Genomic DNA, 20436 nt, shown 5'->3' with positions numbered 1-20436 from the left:
TGCCATGTGACCCGGAGGTCACGAGTTCGAGCCATGAAAACAGTCTCTTGCAGAATTGCAGGGTAAGGTTACTTACAATATACCCTTGTGGTCCAGCCCTTCCCTGAACCCCGCGCATAGCGGGAGCTTAGTGCACATGATTGCCTTTTATGTTTCCTTTATGAATAAAATATAGAAGCTAACTTCTAGAAGTAAAAATGCAAAAAGGCATTATTCTCCTTCCTTTATTTGGCCTAATTAAACACCATTCTTTTTTGTGATGTTATCTAGCTTTCAACAAATTTTGGTGAAATTAGTCAAGTTTGTCAATATTATATTGATGATACATAATTTTTCTTTAAAAAATAATTTTTGGAAGATCTTTTCTTCGAATAAAATAATTATTGTCAGAAATTGTTTAACTAGCAGATTTGATCTTTTGTTTATATATACTTTTTTATTGCTACTAAAGATTATATTTTATACATTACTACATCAAAATACAATTAGGGACATTTTTACTGAAATTTTTCCCTTTAAGGTTTAATACATATTTTTCCAAAACAAAAGGGGGAGGGGTTTCAATACACAAAATCTTCTTGTTTTATCTTCAATAGACTACCTTTTTTTTTATTTTATAAATAATCGTGATGTTTAAATTACCTTTTTTTTTACTTCAATTATATTTAACATGTACTTGTTATCTTTCACTAGTACAGATACTAAATAATTTTGTTGTCCAATAAACTGCTTCTAGCCATGCCATCAACAATTTAGTTTTCTTCCCAAAATATAATAATAAGATGTGGATTATAGTTAGGCATTTAAGTGACCAAGGAAATCCATGTCTTCTAAGTCAATCCAAGGAAAATAAGATCATTTTAAAAATTTAGTAAAAAATGTTTTTCTTGGTTTTAGGGAATTTATGCTTCCCGTAGTCAGTCATAATCTTTGAACTATATAAAAATAGTATCTTCCTGGGTGTTAGGGCGTGGCTCCTTCTTGAACGCAAAAAATAAAATAACAATAAAATAAAAATAAAATGATATAAAAATTTAAAAACATAGGTGGATTAATTAACTATCATTTAATAATACTAAATGAATTTTAAATAGCTAATGTTAAATTAAAATTACTATTCGTGGAGGCAAGAACCATACGCATTTGAAAATGAGTTATAGAAGACCTTTATTTTTATATTATTAGTTAGGATCCAAGTTTGACTAGTAAAACTTAAAAAGAAAACGAAATATTATGCCGAATTGAATTCAGTGTATACACATATAGACATATTAATTATCTAATGTTGATAATTCAAACTCAAGAAAAAAAACAGAATAAAATAGGGGAATTGCAAGTTCAAAATAGTTGAAATATTGAATACGAATATAAATAAACTGAGGAATAATTGGACAAAGTTTTATTTTCCTATTATTATTTTTCTGACCTTGTGCCTGCATACTAATTTATATTAACCTCAAAAATTGACATCGTTTGGAAAGAGAAAACCATATAAATATAAAATTAAATAAGAAAATGAAATCCTTTTTAAGGAATTGATGGTTTGTTTTGTAGTAATTGCTTGAGTTCACATGTCTGTTTAACAAATGAGATGATTCTCTCTTTACACCACAAAACAACTCATAATATATGACCCACATTTGATAGCGTGTAACAGCTCGATTTGATATGGTTTGCATGCCATCACCCCTACTCTTTCTCAGTATAAAATATTTATTCGCTCTCGATATTTATGCACATAAAAATATAATAAGTTACGAGTTCGAGTCATGGTCTTAGCTACCGATGCTTGCATCATAGTAGGTTGCTTATGCAGTCCTTCCCCAAACCATACGTGAACACGGGATGCTTCGTGCTCCGGGACAAATGCACCATAGAACTGTTGGGTTCAACTGGACCCAGTGCTTTCGATACGAAGCTTAAATTTATGGGTAAAGAATCACTAAAATTGCAATAAATAGTAGATATGAACCCATATAACTAAAATCCTAGATCCACCTCTGTAATCATACACTAGGCTGCCCTTTTATATATACAATATTTTTATTGTCTATATAAACTTACTTAATCACTTTAGACCTAACCATAGTAAATTATATGTATTATTACTTTAATTTGTGACTCTTAAAATTAAATTGTTTGGTAACCACAGAGATCACAGATAAGTATTTTCCAACCCGGTATTACTTCTTTTATTTATTTTTTCTTTGTTATAGGAGTAATAAATATTATCACTAATAAATATTTAAGCTGTAAATCTGGTAGACAACTGCATTGAAAACAGAACTAGAAATCCACATAGATGGAAGGAAATTTTCTGTATAGAGAATCACTGGATCAGACATGATCATTTTACAAACTAAATAACATTATAACTTGATTGTCTCTTACCTAAATGATTCACCAACCAAATTCCTCTAGATTTTCTCTCAAGTTTTATCAAGAACACATAATTATGAAAATATTATAATTGAATTATTAGGGTATTAAGCACGCTACTTGGAATCTTTTATGCAAATTTGAAGTTTATTAATTAGGAGAATATATCGTGACCTAGAAGATTAGGTTAGATGCGAAAGGAAACTTGTTCACTAAATAATCTAATAATGTAGAATCAGGGGCCTAGCTACATTACATGAAAGGGATTCAATTGAATATTCTTTGTCTATACATGAATCGTTGAGTTCGATCTCTTGACATAGTCAGATAATTTTTAGTTTAACAGAAAAGGTGGCTCAAAAATTACTTTAGGTCATAGATCGATTAGATCCTAAGTGAGCATTTTTACTGTTTTTTAATCTTCTTGTTAAAATTCCTTGTTTAATTCGTTTAGTAGATATCAATAAATAGAGTAAGATTTCCTTTTTTTTAAAAGAAAAAAAGGTAAATAATAAAGAGAATTTACAAATCTTAAAAGGAAAGAAGAAGAAAAACTTATTTACGTTAGGTGTTTATATCAAACTATATTAATTTAGCAATGGTTAAGTGCTATATTAATATGAGAATGTATATTAATTAAATATGATTTAATGTATATTAATTAAATATGATTTAACAATAACCATGTTTGTGAAGTCATGCGTCATGTATTTATTGGGTTGATATAAGCATAGCTGATGCGTGCAACCTTATCATGAGGGTAAAAACTTACCTACACCAGATATTTACACTAAACCATACTAATTTGACACAATGTTTTAAAAGGCGAGGGCGTGAAGCGAGGCATAAGCCCTGAGACAAGGGGCGTAAGTCCCACGGATTTTTAAATTTTACTAATTTTAAGAATTTTTAAGATAATTTAAAATAAAAATAATTACAAAAATTACATTAAAATCACAAAATTATAACAAACAATCTATTTAAACTATTCATAAATTATAATTCAACTATGAATAATACAAAAAGTTTGACATATATCATAATATTCAAATAAGCTGCAACATCGTTATAACTCAAACATCAAAAGTATGTATTCGATGCGAAATCTTTGTAGGCATATGAATTTTACTTAAAATTAAATCCATAAAATAATTTGGATTATATTTTAAATTCAAGATAATATTGGTCCAAATAAATATTATGGGCTAATATAATTGAATTAATTATATAAATCAAATATATATGGATTAAATAAATAGGTCTTAATCCATTGGACTAGCCCATTTAATTGGGCTAAAATGATGAGTCCACTTCATTAAGCCCAAGATGACATCTTCCTAGAGGCCCAGTTTGATGCCACATGTCAAATGACGTGGCGCGCCAAGTCAAATGGAAGAGCCAATAGGATCATGACACGTGTCAAAATGACAAGGCATACCAAGTCACACTAAAAGGCCAATGAAATCGCGCCACGTGTGCAAGTGACATGTTCTGGCCAATCGAATGCGGCCATGTCACACTGCAATTTGATTGGTCGGAAAGAGTTTGTTCTTATCATAACTCCTCTCTTCCACAACTATAAATATGGGTCTTCATAACTCAGAAAAGGGACCAGAAGTTATAACAAGAAGCAAGAGAGAGCTCGTGGATCAAACGCCGCAAATTTCTCTATAAGTTTCAGGCTTCAGTTCAAGCAATCAAGTTCAAGCTCAAGAACGAAGAACAATTCAAGTATTCAAGAATCAAGAACGAAGTCAAATCAAATACAAGGCGTTCAAGATCAAGGCTACTTGTTTGTGATAAAATTCGTGGCAACAATCAAAGTGTTCGCGACGGATAAATCAAATTACAATTCAAGATCAAGCTCAAAGGCCCTTGAATTTATACTAGAAAAGTAGAATCAGAGGATTCATAGAGATTGTAACACTCAAATATTCGAAATAAAATATTACGATTGTTACGATATTTTCGGTCTTGATTTTATTTTCTAGACGCGAATTTATTGTCTACAAATTCTGGCATGCCCAGTGGGACAGTCTCTACCTCTCATCTCAACTTTTCATTCACCAAATACCAAGAACATCGAAATGGCTTCAAAGAAAATCAACTCCGGTTCAACTTCCACCAAGGCTGCTAACTCTAGGTTCTATGCTGATGTGGAAAGCATCCTCGATGCTACCTTTGGAAGCTTTGGACCAGTTACGAGGAGTAAAGCAAACTTTTTAGGACAACAAGCACCCCAAGTGTCGTCCGCGTCAACCCCTGTTTTCAGATCTTCAACCTCAAAAGGAGCAAGATCTTCCACAAACGTATCTGAAGGAGGAAGCGATGTTGCTGAAAAGATCGAGAAAACTCTTGCTCTACTTGACCTTTCCGGATCCAAGAATTCTGCTATGAAGGAAGATGATGATGCTTCAAGTGATGGATCCTCCCCACTTACACCACATAGCGTAAGCCGATCAAGGATCAATCTGTGTGAAAATCCATGTTTCTCTCCGTCGTCCATGACAATCATGCAAGCTATGGTGACAAATACTTCATCCGTAGAGGAGCAGTTGGCAAATTTGATGGAAGCAATTGCTGGCTTGACCAAATGCATGCAAAATCAAGAGGCTAGAATTGATAAGCTAACAGACAGGGTGGGAATCTTGATGGAAGAAGAATCCAGCCATGCACCCGGCAAGCTCCCAGAAGTTCTAGAGAGTGACTCTCCTCCAAGACAAGCAGCATCCACTAAGGCTATCCCTGTCTCATCTGAAGGGATGATTCCAATCGATCAACTGAAGGAGTTCATCGAAGGAACCATTAAGAACAAATATGAAGTTGCTGCCAAATACTCCCTTACATATGCAAAGCCGTACACTGCAAGGGTCGATATGTTGAAGATGCCTGCTGGCTATCAACCCCCAAAGTTTCAACAGTTTGATGGTAAAGGTAACCCAAAGCAACATATTGCGCACTTCGTGGAGATGTGCAACAATGTTGGGACTTATAGAGATTACCTCATCAAGCAGTTTGTCCGCTCGCTAAAAGAAAATGCTTTTGACTGGTACACGGACCTCGAGGCTGGATCTATCGATAGCTGGGATCAACTAGAGCAAGAGTTCCTCAATTTCTTTTGTAGCACAAGATGCACGGTGAGTATGATAGAGCCTACGAATACTCGTCAACGAAAGGGGGAACTAATTATTGACTTTATCAATCGTTGGAGGAATGCAAGCCTCAACTGCAAAGACATGCTCAGTGAAGCTTCAGGCATAGAGATGTGCATCCAAGGCATGCATTGGGGATTGCGCTACATCTTGTAAGGTATCAAGCCTAGCACATTTGAAGAACTTGCAACTCATGCCCATGACATGGAATTGAGCATAGCCTCCGCTGGAAATGAAAGGCTACCCATTTATGAACCTCGCAAAGTGAATGACAAGCAAGAAGTCAGGAAGTGGGGCAAGTTCATACCCAACTCTGAAAGCAAAGAAGCTATGAATGTCAATATGTCACCTATGAAGTTCACGACGAAGGTGAGCAAGAAGCAGAGTATGAAATCCACTTCTTTTCAAGACAAGCCAAGTGGAAAGTTGACTCTTAAAGAAATGCAAGAAAAAGAGTACCCATTCCTGGATTCTGATGTGCCAGCCATTTTTGAAGAACTCCTCGAGTTAAATCTCATTGAGCTTCCGGAGATGAAGTGACCAAATGAAGCTGGGAAAACAAATGACCCAAACTACTGCAAATATCACCGACTTGTAAGCCACCCTCTTGAGAAGTGCTTTGTCTTCAAGGATAAAGTTATGGATTTGGCTCGCAAAAAGAAGATCGTGCTTGAAGATGAGAAAGCAAGCGCAAACCAAGTCTCTATCACCTTTGACTCATTCAGTCAGGATGACTTATGTGGTTTTAAAGAAAGTAAAGATGAAGAATTATTGGAGAGCGACAAAGCTGAAGTCAATCAACCTGATGATGATGAAGGTTGGACACTGGTGACTCGTCGTAGGCACCACAAAAGGAGCCCACGAAAAGAATCAATAGAACAACCGACAAGGAAGATGATGGTAAAAAGACCAACGAAAAAGAATCCAGTTAGGCATTTGAAGAAAGCAAAAGTGGAGATGCACCATTCTCAAAAGCCACAAAATCCAGTGACCTTGGAGGAGTTTTTGCCAAGTTGGTTCCGCACGAAGATTTCCCATGAGGGCATTGATGCCTCTTGTTGCCATGCTGACAAAGGGGAAGAAAAGAGTGATGACCTACCGTTGGCACCATCTTCGGAAAAGACCATCGAGTCCACTCCTCAAGAAGTTAATGCTTGTGAGGAAAAGGTCACGTTCACAAATGACGATCTTTTGCTAGGTGACACTCCTCATAACCGCCCATTGTACCTAGTTGGCTATATGCGCGATGAAAGGGTAAATCGGATTTTGGTTGATGGAGGATCCTTAGTGAACATTTTGCCAATCCACACTGTGAAAGAACTTGGTATTCCCATGAACGAACTCTCAGAAAGTCGTGTGATGATCCAAGGATTCAACCAAGGGGGGCAAAGAGCCATAGGTGGATCAGGCTGGGAATCACTATTGAAGATATGCAATCAAGTGCATGGCTGCATGTGATCGACGCGAAGACTTCATACAATGTTTTTCTTGGGAGGCCTTGGATACATGAGAATAAAGTAGTTCCATCTACCTACTATCAATGTTTAAAATACTACGAGGGTAAAGTCGAGAAGACAGTGGTTACTGATGATGAGCCATTCACCGAGGCTGAGTCACACTTCGCCGATGCAAAGTTCTACTTGAAGAACCGTATTGTGAAGGAGCTGAAAGCTGACGATGGCATGAAAAGCAAGAATAAAGAGCCCTCAACTAAAATAGAAGAGGTGACTACTAGTGAAGCCAAAGCTGCTAGTAAGGAGGTACAACCCAACGCGAATAAGTCTTATAGAGGGAATGTTACGTCTTATGGCAAGAAAGTGAGTCCGACACTCCAATATATCCCTAAAAAGACGAAAAATGAAAGTGAATCATCTAATCGCCAATCCAACATGCTAAAGGAGTTAACGCTTCCGATCAAACGAATTGAGGCAGTAAAGTCGTCCTCAATGTCGCTTTCAGGGTTTGTAGCCCAAAATCATTTGCAGAATGTGGCACTCCATACAAAGCGAACAGATGAAGGTTTTGACCCTAATGCTTACAAGCTATTTGCAAAAGCTGGATACAATCCCAATGAGCCGTCAAAGTTTGGGAAGCTCCCATCAGAAGCTGCAACGAGGCAACCACGTGAAGGTTTGGGATACAAGCAACCGTCACCAGTGCGCATCTCAATAAGAAGGGCGAGCAACAATTATATCACTGTAGAAGATGAATCAGCCGCTTCTAACAAGCCTTCTGTCTTTGATCGACTTGGAAAATCACCTGTGAGGACCTCTGTATTTGAAAGATTGGGTCCACTAAAGAAGGGGAACAAGTTCCGGATAAACTTTCAAAGCATAAGAACACCCGCTTCACCCAAAATCCAGGAGATCTCTAAGGATTTCCAAAGTTTGGTTCCTTCTAGAATGAGGCAACAAACAAAACTGGTGGTTTCATGTGAAGAAGTACTGAAGGTAAAGCCATATATTGTGATCTATACTAAGGAACGTGACAAAGATGAAGAAAGTGTAGGTTCTTCATATCATGTCACTGTACAAGGTCGAGAATGGCATTCCATCTTCAATGGAAGATAATGCAGAATTGGAGGATGTTTCGTTGTGTTATCACATATCCTTCAATGATGGGGACCCTCAAGAAGATGAAGATGCGAAAGATGCTCCACCTGAACTTGAAAAAGGAGTGAAGACGACAGTTGATGCCTTAAAAGAAGTTAACCTTGGCACCGATGAGGAACCAAGACCCACCTACCTAAGTACTTTACTAGAAGCGGATGAAGAGAGCACTTATATTGAGTTACTCAAAGAATTCAGGGATGTCTTTGCTTGGAGTTACAAAGAGATGCCTGGCTTGGACCCGAAAGTAGCAGTCCATCACCTTGCAGTCAAAAATGGTGCTTGCCCTGTTAAACAAGCTCAAAGGCGTTTTAGGCCGGACTTGGTTCCCCTGATTGAAACTGAAGTTAACAAGCTCATTAAAGTTGGATTTATTCGAGAAGTTAAATACCCGACATTGGTTTCAAGTATTGTCCCTGTAAGGAAGAAGAATGGCCAGATTCGAGTATGCGTTGACTTCATGGACCTCAATAATGCATGTCCCAAAGATGAATTCCCGCTTCCTATTCCAGAGATGATGATCGATGCTACTACTGGTTACGAGGCAATGTTTTTCATGGACGGTTCGTCGGGCTATAACTAAATTCGCATGGCACCAAAATATAAAGAGCTTACTGCGTTTCTCACCCCTAAGGGTATTTATTGCTACAAGGTAATGCCTTTTGGCTTGAAGAATGCTGGTGCTACTTACCAAAGGGCTATGCAGAATATTTTCGACGATCTTCTCCACAAGAATGTTGAATGCTATGTTGACGACTTGGTGGTGAAATCAAGAGAGAAGGGAGACCACATGAAAGACTTGAGGATGGTATTTGAATTGCTTCGGAGGTACCAACTTAGGATCAATCCGTTGAAATGTGCCTTTGGAGTTACTTTTGGAAAGTTTCTTGGTTTCATTGTCCGACATCGAGGGATCGAAATTGATCAAGCCAAAGTGGATGCCATTTTGAAAATGCCTGAGCCTCGAGATATCCACGAATTGAAAAGTCTGCAAGGAAAGCTAGCATACCTTAGAAGATTCATATCAAACCTGGCTGGGAGGTGCCAACCGTTTAGTCACCTCAGAAGAAAGGCGTTCCTTTCAAGTGGGACCAAGCTTGTAGCAATGCCTTTGAAAGTATCAAAACCTACTTGATGAAGCCTCCAATTTTAGCAGCCCCTATACCTGGAAAGTCGTTGATACTATACATTGCGGCACAGGAAAGGTCTGTTGGAGCACTGTTGGCCCAAGAAAATAGTGAGGGGAAAGAAAACTCTCTTTACTACTTGAGCAAGATGATGGCACCAATGAGCTGAATTATTCGCCAATTGAAAAGTTATGTTTGACGCTAGTATTCTCAATTCAAAAGTTGAAGCACTACTTTCAAGCTCATGTCGTTCGTTTGGTTTCTAGAGCAAATCCCATCAAGTTTGTGATGTCAAAACCTGTCCTTAGTGATCGACTAGCAAGGTGGTACCTCCAGTTTCAACAATTTGAAATCGTGTACATTCCTCAAAAGGCTATAAAAGGACAAACGTTAGCAAACTTCTTGGCAGATCATCCGATACCTGATGACTGGGAGCTAACTGATGAACTACCTGATGATGACGCAATGGTCGTTGAAGTTCAACCTCCATGGAAGATTTACTTTGATGGTGTTGCGCATCGTGGGGGAACCGGGGATGGCGTAGTATTTGTCACTCCTCAAGGTGAAGTCTTGCCCTACTCCTTCACATTGACACAACTCTGTTCCAACAATGTTGCTGAATATCAAGCATTAATACTTGGGCTTGAAATGGCTGTTGATATGAAGCAATTACAATTGCAAGTCTTTGGTGACTCCCACTTAGTGGTCAATCAGCTTTTGGGTAGTTACAAGGTCAAGAAGCCTGAACTACGCCCATATCATGATTACGCTAAAAATTTGATGAGGTGGCTCGGTGATGTGACTATTCATCATGTGCCAAGGAAAGAAAATAAGAAGGTTGATGCTTTAGCTGCTCTAGCTTCATCATTAGCCCTGCCTGACCAAGCGCAAGTTATCGTCTGCCAAAAATGGGTAGTACCGTCCCAAATGAGGCTGAAGGTGAAGAAAACGAACTCAAGCATCTTGTTGCTATTTCTGAAGTTGAGAAAGAAGAATGGCGACAACCCATTATCGACTACTTATGCTATGGGATACTTCTAGAAAATCCGAGGAAAAGGACTAAAATCCGTCGTCGCGTACCTCGCTTCCTTCACTAAAAGGATACTCTATACAGAAGGTCATTCGGGGAGTACTCTTGCGATACCTAGGAGAAGAAGAAGCACTCCAAGCTTTGCAAGAGGCACATTCTGGAGTATGTAGGTCACACCAGTCTGGACCAAAGCTCCACTTCCATATAAAAAGGATGGGATATATGGTAAAATATTGCTTGGACTACGCCCGAAGATGCAAGGCTTGTCAATTCCATGCGAATTTTATTCATCAACCTCCTGAAGTGTTGCACCCGACTATTGCATCCTGGCCATTTGACGCTTGGGGATTGGATGTTGTTGGACCACTGCCAAAGTCCTCTGGTGGCCACCTATACATCTTGGTTGCAACTGATTACTTCTCAAAATGGGCTGAAGCTGTTGCTCATAAAGAGGTAAAGAAGGAAAATGTTACAAGTTTCATCCGAGTAAACATCATCTATCGCTTTGGCATTCCCCGTTACATAATAACGGATAATGGCAAGCCGTTCGACAACAGGTTGATGGATAAGATTTGTGAGCTCTTTGGCTTCAAGCAACGTAACTCTTCGATGTACAATGCTACCGCCAATGGTCTAGCTGAGGCATTCAACAAGACTCTATGCAACTTGTTAAAGAAAGTCGTCTCCAAATCCAAACGAGATTGGAATGAACGTATGGAAGAAGCTCTATGGGCATATATGACGACTCACCGCACGCCAACACAGGCGAATCCTTATTCACTCGTTTATGGAGTTGAAGCCGTCTTGCCATTGAGCGTCAAATACCTTCATTACGACTGGCTATTCAAGAAGGGATCACTGATGAAGAAAATGCTCGACTGCGATTAGCAGAGTTGGAAGCTCTTGATGAAAAGAGATTGGAAGCTCAACAGAGTCTTGAATGTTATCAAGCTCGATTGTCTCGCGCCTTCAATAAAAGAGTTCCTCCGAGATCCTTTCAAGTAGGAGATCAAGTCCTTGTTGTACGAAGACCCATAATTACTTCCCATAAACCTGTAGGCAAGTTCACTTCAAAATGGGATGGGCCATATGTCGTACAAGAAGCTTATTCAAGTGGGGCTTACAAGCTGGTTGATGCAGATGGTATGAGAATCGGCCCTATCAAAGGCAAGTTTTTGAAGAAGTATTATCCATAAAGTTGCAAGTCATGACGCTCCTCGACGTACGAGCCTAAACTGCAAGTCATGACGCTCCTCGACGTACGAGCCTAAACTGCAAGTCATGACGCTCCTCGACGTACGAGCCTAAACTGCAAGTCATGATGCTCCTCGACACATGAGCCTAAACTACATATTGCTACACTCCTGGCCCGCAAGAGTATAAACTGTGTACGACCCAAAAAAAGTCCGCTAGGTTGAAAATCTCGAAAGATGCGGCCTAGGCAAAAGTTAGGATGTAAAAAAAAAAGTCCGCTAGGATGAAAATCTCGAAAGAGGCGGCCTAGGCAAAAGTTAGGAATTTAAAAAAAAAAGTCTGCTAGGTTGAAAACTTCGAAAGATGTAGCCTAGGCAAAAGTTAGGATATAAAAAAATCACCCAGTCTGAACTACGGAATGACTTGATCCTCTTCACTGAGGTACGTAGGTAGCTTAGAGTTTCATTCTAAGTTCAGTCGCACAAGTTCAAAAGATACGTATTGCCCCAATTGTTGTCCGAGTGAAGTATGGAGGAATGGAAAATCAAGCTGAAATGCCATCCTCTTGTGGAACTTTGATCTCATTTGATTTAAAAGGGTAACCCTCCATGGTAAACTGATATCTTCAAGTCTGTCGGTACTCAAGTTGAAGTCCCCAAGTTGAAATCTTCAACTCCGTTGGTTTTCAAGTTGAAGTCTTCAAATTCACCGATCTTCAAGTTGAAATATTTAGGCCCTCCAAGTCTCAAAGTTGAAGTCTTCAAGTCTGTCGCTCTTCAAGTTGAAGTCTTCAAATTTGCCGGTCTTAAAGTTAAAATATTTAACCCCCAAGTTGAAGTCTTCAAGTTCGTCGGTCTTCAAGTTTCAGTCTTCAAATTCGCGGATCTTAAGGTTAAATTGTTTAAGCCCTCTGAATCTTCGAGTGGAAGTCTGCAAAGTCCGCCAAATCTTCAAAGTTTTCCAAGTGTTCAAGTCGATGTCGTCTTCAAGTTGAAGCTTTATAACTTTCCAATCTTAAGGTGGACATATAAGTCCCTTTGAACTTTAAGTTGGCCTCTTCGTGAGTTTGTCCTTAAAGGAACTATAACTTTCCAATCTTAAGGTGGACATATAAGTCCCTTTGCACCTTAAATTGGCCTCTTCGTGGGTTTGTCCTTAAAAGGGACTATAACTTTCCAATCTTAAGGTGGACATATGAGTCCCTTTGTACCTTAAGTTGGCCTCGCCGATAGTTTGGGCCACATTGAGAGTAATCTCTCCGGTAGTGGGGCCATTTTGAGAGTAATCTCTCCAAGAATTGGGCCACATTGAGAGTAATCTCTCCGGTAGTTGGGCCATTTTGAGAGTAATCTCTCCAAGAATTGGGTCGCATTGAGAGTAATCTCTCCAAGAATCGGGCCATTTTGAGAGTAATCTCTTCAAGAATTGGGCCACATTGAGAGTAATCTCTTCAAGAATCGGGTCATTTTGAGAGTAATCTTTCCAAGAATCGGGCCATTTTGAGAGTAATCTCTCCAAGAATTGGGCCACGTTGAGAGTAATCTCTCCAAGAATCTGGCCATTTTGAGAGCAATCTCTCTAAGAATTGGGCCACATTGAGAGTAATCTCTCAAAGAATCGGGCCATTTTGAGAGTAATCTCTCCAAGAATTGGGCCACATTGAGAGTAATCTCTCCAAGAATCGGACCATTTTGAGAGTAATCTCTCCAAGAATTGGGCCACATTGAGAGTAATCTCTCCAAGAATCGGGCAAGGATGAGTACCCATCCCCTCACACCCCAAGATTGTCTTCTTCATGCGTAGATCATCTTGTTGAACAAGAGCATATCTTTATCGCTTGACCTACAAAAAAAAAAGAATAACAAAGGAAGAAAAGCACAAGAAAGGAAGAAGAAATTACCTTCGCGTTAGTGCCTCTAAATCATCAAAAGTAGACTCAAACCAATTTGCAAACGCTGAAATTGATACTGATGGAATGAAAGGTGTATGGTATTTATAGATGACGGAGGTCGACAGTCAAGGATTTGTTTCGATGTGGGATATTAGTAATCCATCCCCGAGACGAATTTGAAGTCTATTGAGGCGGCGCTCCTTTTCCTAGGCAGAGTAGAATCCTTTTCTTGTTATAATTTCAATTGGAATATGATTTGGCTCTCTATCTCCAATTTAATTGGTTGCTGCTAGCAAACGATTCGGCCTTCCATTTTTGCACGAGACACTGTGCGTGAATATAGCTTTATAAGTATATACTTCCTTAAATAAGGAATGCAATATCTTTGGCTAGATGGATTGTGATTTCTACGTTGGCCTACAAGTCAGAACATGACTTTTATTGACATTCTGCCAAAGTCCACGTGAACCCTTCTAGAAAAGAACCAAGTGTTTGGATATTTGTCCATATGTATTGAAAGCTCATTCATGAAGAATCTACTATCTCAATTCTTTTGAAGTAATGCATGAGTACATCTACAGTGAACTTTAAATTATATATAATATATTAGTTCGTGATACTTCAAGTCTGGTCTTCGAAACTCGACATATTTATGCCCGACAAGTCTTGAAGTAGGGAGCATTTGTAGGCATATGAATTTTACTTAAAATTAAATCCATAAAATAATTTGGATTATATTTTAAATTCAAGATAATATTGGTCCAAATAAATATTATGGGCTAATATAATTGAATTAATTATATAAATCAAATATATATGGATTAAATAAATAGGTCTTAATCCATTGGACTAGCCCATTTAATTGGGCTAAAGTGATGAGTCCACTTCATTAAGCCCAAGATGACATCTTCCTAGAGGCGCAGTTTGGTGCCACGTGTCAAATGACGTGGCGCGCCAAGTCAAATGGAAGAGCCAATAGGATCATGACACGTGTCAAAATGACAAGGCATACCAAGTCACACTAAAAGGCCAATGAAATCGCACCACGTGTGCAAGTGACATTTTCTGGCCAATCGAATGCGGCCATGTAACACTGCAATTTGATTGGTCGGAAAGAGTTTGTTCTTATCATAGCTCCTCCCTTCCACAACTATAAATAGGGGTCTTCATAACTCAGAAAAGGGACAAGAAGTTATAACAAGAAGCAAGAGAGAGCTCGTAGATCAAACGCCGCAAATTTCTCTACAAGTTTCAGGCTTCAAGCAACCAAGTTCAAGTTCAAGTTCAGGCTCAAGAACGAAGAACAATTCAAGTATTCAAGAATCAAGAACGAAGTCAAATCAAATACAAGGCGTTCAAGATCAAGGCTACTTGTTTGTGATAAAATTCGTGGCAACAATCAAAGTGTTCGTGACGGATAAATCAAATTACAATTCAAGATCAAGCTCAAAGGCCCTTGAATTTTTACTAGAAAAGTAGAATCAGAGGATTCATAGAGATTGTAACACTCAAATATTCGAAATAAAATACTACGATTGTTGCGATATTTTCGGTCTTGATTTTATTTTCTCGACGCGAATTTATTATCTACAATCTTATATGTATCTCTTAAGGAGTAATGAATCTTGAAAGAATTTCGATATTATAATTCAATATTTTTTTAAAATACTATTTTTATTTAATATGCTTTCTATTTAAAAGAGAATTTATATCAAAATATTATTCAAAATTTAAATATGATTCTCTTACATCATTTATTTTTAAGTTTCAACAAGTTAATAAAATGACACATAATTCACCATACTATATCATGAAAACTAATTATTTGTAAATACTAGCTAATACTGAGCTATTAAATTAATAAGTATTGTATTTCGTAACATGAAAAATAATATTTAGGAAAATAATTATAAAATAATTATGGACTAATATAATAAAGACATAACAAAAGTTAATAAATATATACTTTTAAATGAAAGCTTTATTTAAAATTTACTATCATAACAATCTTAGTGAATGACATGCAATAAATTTTATTTTAATTATGACATAAAATACTCTCAACTTAATGATTTATGATTAAGAAAAAAATAATTTTGAATAGGTAACGATTTATTAAAACAATTTGAGGATTTACAAGGTTAGTTACACACAATTGTATAAAGTTCTATAAGGCAAGCCCAGTACGTAAGGCGTTGGGCGTGTCTGGGGCGTAAGCCCCAACGGCCGAGGCGTAAGTCTCATGGAACTAAGCCCCACACATAAGCCCAGGGGCGTTTTACGAGTGCCCCGCCCCAGGGCGAGTCCCAATTCTGCCTTTTAAAACAGAGATTTGACATGGTTATGATAAATTAAGGTAAGAATATAAATTAATTAACTATGATTTAGTAGTAACTATATTTTGCCGTGTATTTATTAAGTAGGCGTTTGGACATAAGAATTATAAAATTCCGAAAAAAGTAAAAAAAATACTTTAAGTAAAAATGGTATTTGAAAATTAGAGTTGTGTTTGGACATGAATACAATTTTGGATTATTTTTGAATTTTTGTATCTGAAGTGAAATTTTAAAAAAAATAGTTTTCTGGAGTTTTTCAAATTTCTAAAAATTTTCGAAATTCATCTTCAAGTAAAAAATTAAAAATTCTACGAAGGAGGGGAGATAACGTGGGAGTGAAGCGCGTAGGAAAGATATGATTTGGAATAATTGCATAATTTAATGAGTTAATGAAATCAAAGGGACAATCACTATCAAGTCTTCTTCCAAGTCCATGACTAAGACAAATAAATAATAGAGAGGCAATTTTTATAGAAGTTCACAAAAAATGAGCTAGCAAGCAAGCAAAAAGTAAGGGCATAAAATCCAATTAATATAAGGATAAATCAAATCAATCTTCATAAATCTAAATGCAATCTGATCCAGCTATGCAATTATTGACATCTTAAAAAAAAACCAACCCCTTTAATTTTTGAAGATCTCTCTTTCTCTTTAACCTACTCAGTTTAGCCTTATAATGCTACAAAATTTTTGAGCAAAATCATCTCAATTCTTGATTCTTGGTTTTTAATTCTTACTTCTTCTTCTTCTTCTTCTCAAGTTTTTTTTTTGTTGAAAAAAGAGAGATGGGCAGTAATTATTTTGGTGAACCAAATTATTTGGGAAATGAAAGATCATCATCTTCATCAGGATCATCAAGAAAAAGCAAGAAAAATAATTCAGAGAAGCAAAATAAGCAGCCACAAAGAGGACTTGGTGTTGCTCAATTAGAGAAAATTAGATTACATAGTGAAATGGGTTGTTCTAATTATAATCTTCCTTCTTCTCTTCACAATAACCCTTATACCACCAATCTCACACAGGTTTGTTTCTCTCTTTATCATTTCTAATTCTATGTGTTTTCAGTGGCAGATCTAATCATGAGTTCACGAGTTCGATAGAATTCCGTCTTTGGAATTCAGACTTTATATTAAAAATAACATGTATATGGAGTTTCAACGCTACTTTGACTATATCGGAAATAGCCTCTCTACCTTCACAAGGTAGAGTAAGGTCTGCGTTTACGCTATCCTCCACAGACCTCACTTGTGGGATTACACTGAATTTGTTGTTGTTGTTGTAACATATATATGGAGTTATATTTATACATTTCAGAATCCACTCTTATGGTTTTCAGGGTTTTGATTCTTTTTTTTTTTGGAATTTGTATATTTGCAGGAGGAAATGAGACTACAAACAACATATTCATCATCTCCATCATTTTCATACTCATCTTCTTCATCACCATCTTATGGTTTTCCTGGGCACCAAGGCATTATGGTATGTAGTTATAAGATATAGTATTGGATATGAACTATTTTTCTTGAAATCTTAAAGTTTTTCTTTATTATTACTATTCCAATAATGTGGGAAGGTGTCCCAAGACATAAATATGTATGTTTTTTCAAACTTTGAGTTGCCTGTACTGCTTGTATTGATGTGCAGAGATGATTTCTTGTTCTTTTTTTTTTTTACCCTTTTTTCTTCCATTAATTTTGTTCTATTAAAGAGAAATAATCTTGATTTCTTTGTGTAACTGAGAAAATCCATTTTCATTCTTAATGTGATAGTCTGAAGTGAGCTTTATCAACTTTCCCTTTCCCATAAGAGAGATTAAGAATGAGTTTCTCCTATTTTGTTTCTTTTTTCCTTTGGAAACCCTTTGAACCTGAGGAGGTCTTGCTTCTTGCAAATTTGTCCATAGTGGATTAAAGGGCAGCCCGTGCACAAGGTATTCCGTGTTCACGTAGAATCCGGGAAAGGGCTGCACCCAAGGGATGTGATATAGACTGCTTACCCTAATGCAAGCATTGGTGATTGTTTTCACGGCTCGAACCCGTGACCGATAAGAACATATAAGTTCTTTAAGAGTAACTTTTTAAAGAGAATTCTAATATGTGTATTCATTTTTACATGACTGGATATATATGTATCTGAAATATAGAGAACATTTATGCACTTTCACTTTCATTTTTCAATTTCCTTCTTAATTTCTTGGGGGTATTTTGATATTTGTTTTCTTGTGATTGAAATTTTCATGTTTTCCCATTTGAGTTCGATTTGGGTGTGGCTCTTCCTCGGGCCCTGCGTACGTGAATATAAAATGTCTTGTGCACTGGGCTGTCCTTTTTAGTTAGTTTTTGCTGTAACATTATCTTTAATTTGACTCTCTTAAAATTACAGATGGGGTTGAGTGGCATTGAAGGAGCAAATATCAGATATGGAGATTCTCAGCCTACTTCTATAGCAAGGTACTTACTCCTTTCATTAGAACCAGTTTTATGGACAATTCAAAACTCAGTTAGGATTTAAATACATACACCGATAGCATAAAAAAAGTTTGCACTATCAATTTCTTTAACATTCTTCGGAACTGCGTGAAAACGGAATATTTTTTGCACTGAGCTGCCCTTTTGTTGTGGCAGCTAATCTGCCTTATTTTCTAAATTGCTAGTTCACATTCTATGTGACATGATAGTGTAAAAGTTCTTTCATCGTTGTCTGTTTGTGTATATATAAAAGTAAAACTCTTTTAACTATTCTCCCCATTTACTTTCATCAAATTACTATAATTTTGTCATTGTACTTGGCTACCGAAAACAGCCTTTCTACCTGCACAAGGTAGAGGTAAAGATGTGATACACTGTTAAACTTGTTACGATTTAAGTTACATACACAGACAATACAAAGAAATTTGCATTATTAACATTTTTCAACCTATTGTGATTGGTAATCTACTTTATTTTCTAGATTACTGGTTCCTGTTCTATGTGACATGATAGTGTAAAAGTTTTTCATCGATCGTTGTCTGTCTATGTATATATAGAAGTAAAATTCTTTTAACTATTTCCCATTTATTTTCATCAAATCATAATGTTATCATTGTACTTGGCTCTGATAATTCTTGCTTTTGTGTTAATTCCAGTACTTGGCATCCTGGCACAGTGTATGAACCTCAACATTATGTTCACCCTAATATGACTAGACATCTCCATAATGTGCAAATAGAGGTATTTTCCTACATTATTAATTCAATTTTACCATGTAACATAATTTGCAATTAGTTTATGTAAATACAATAATAAATTAACTACAAATTTTTGGGTGGTAATTAATAGGATTCAATGGAAAGGAGGAGGAAGAAAGACAGAAGTGACTCTATTGGCTCAAGTAGCCAAAATTCTGAATCAAATGGCTGTCAAGAGTTAGATTTGGAACTCAGACTTTCCCTTTGATCTACTACTACTGCTACCTCCTAGGGAATTTGTTCGGTGTCTCGGAATTATAATCTTCCTATTAATGATTGTGACAGTTTTTATAGGATATGTACTATCTTGGGGTCAGATGAATGAATTGAAGATATATGTTATGATACATAGCTAATAGTTTTCAAAAAATAGAGCACCCTTTGGTTTGGATTTGTACAGTTGCACAAAGTCAATTTGAGCAGCTTATTGAAATTCGGTACTACTGGACTGAGACGAGCTTAGCTGGAACAGCATGAACAGTAAAGATTCATACAACCGACTTAAACTTTCGGGATTAATGCATAGTTGTTGTTGTAGTTTCTTTCAAAAAAAAAAATTTTGTAATTGAAGGGAATTGACTTTCCATTAAAAAAAAGTGGAAAAAAAATATCCATGGCCTCATGTGTTAAAGTTCCATTAATTAATGGAAGGATTTATGATTTAATCAGTAAGAAATTAAATTATATCTCATTAGGGTACATATGAAGCAGAAATTAAAGCATCTAAGAATGATTTTCTTTAATTATCTTTTTTTTTTTGGTAAATAAGTACCTTAGGTTATCCGAATACTGTTATTGAACAGTTTTCAACTTTATAAAAGAAGAAAAAGAGGGAACAAAAACCAAAGATTTTCCCCATAAGGTAAAAAGAGGAAGAAATTGTTGCAAATTTCCTCTTTTTTGTATTCATATTGTTGGACCTTTTTGGTGTTAAGATGTTCTTTTGATTTGGTACAATGTATGAATGATGTTTATTTACTATCATTACTTATCAATAAAGGTTAAAAGATCAAATTTAATGATAGTAACTATTGTAAAAAATGGGTTAGAAATCGTACCTTATTGGTTATCATAGTTGAATTCATGCTTTTGGATATCTTGACTAAGTTACTTTCTCGTAAAACATGAAATGATAAGAAATAAGAGACATTCCTACAAGATTTTAGATCTGATGGATGGGACCTCAACATAACTCTCTATTGTTCTCCTCGTATGGTCTTGAGCAATTTTGTCTTTGGAAATAGTTTTTGAAATTATGTTAGATTCAAGATTTATTTCTACACTTAATACCATATCCAAACACATCCTAATTATTGGTTTATTTGACGTTGGGCCCATATATTTTGTTGTTCACGCTCCAATTGACAAGCATGAGCATGAGGGATGTTAAATTGTCCAATATTGGTTTGGGGGATATCGCAGTGGTTTTCTTATAAGTTTTGAACAATTCTCCGCTCATGAATTAGCTTTTTGGGTTGAATTACACTCAATG

The 20436-nt window shown here is 36.6% G+C and overlaps 1 protein-coding gene across 1 annotated transcript; it reads left to right on the top strand.

Moving 5' to 3' along the window:
• The first annotated feature begins 16196 nt into the window (after positions 1-16196).
• On the top strand, positions 16197-19467 carry LOC107831190 (protein SPEAR3-like). Its single transcript, XM_016658934.2, has 5 exons — positions 16197-16740; positions 17096-17197; positions 18101-18168; positions 18843-18927; positions 19036-19467. The coding sequence occupies exons 1-5, from the start codon at positions 16504-16506 to the stop codon at positions 19150-19152; spliced, it is 609 nt and encodes a 202-aa protein (XP_016514420.1). The 5' UTR covers positions 16197-16503; the 3' UTR covers positions 19153-19467.
• The last annotated feature ends 969 nt before the right edge of the window (positions 19468-20436 follow it).

The sequence above is a fragment of the Nicotiana tabacum genome, chromosome 8 (assembly GCF_000715075.1).
Source record: "Nicotiana tabacum cultivar K326 chromosome 8, ASM71507v2, whole genome shotgun sequence".
In the NCBI taxonomy this organism is placed as follows: domain Eukaryota; kingdom Viridiplantae; phylum Streptophyta; class Magnoliopsida; order Solanales; family Solanaceae; genus Nicotiana; species Nicotiana tabacum.
Note: the sequence above shows the minus strand (reverse complement) of the source record. Positions and strands in the feature narration are given on the sequence as shown.

What these genes read in the sequence shown, in the direction of transcription:
- LOC107831190 (XM_016658934.2), top strand. Translation starts at nt 16,504, where the DNA reads ATGGGCAGTAATTATTTTGGTGAACCAAATTATTTGGGAAATGAAAGA. An exon ending in CTGGGCACCAAGGCATTATG is followed by an intron (nt 17,198 to 18,100) that starts GTATGTAGTTAT and finishes TTAAAATTACAG; the next exon opens with ATGGGGTTGAGTGGCATTGA. An exon ending in CAGCCTACTTCTATAGCAAG is followed by an intron (nt 18,169 to 18,842) that starts GTACTTACTCCT and finishes TGTTAATTCCAG; the next exon opens with TACTTGGCATCCTGGCACAG.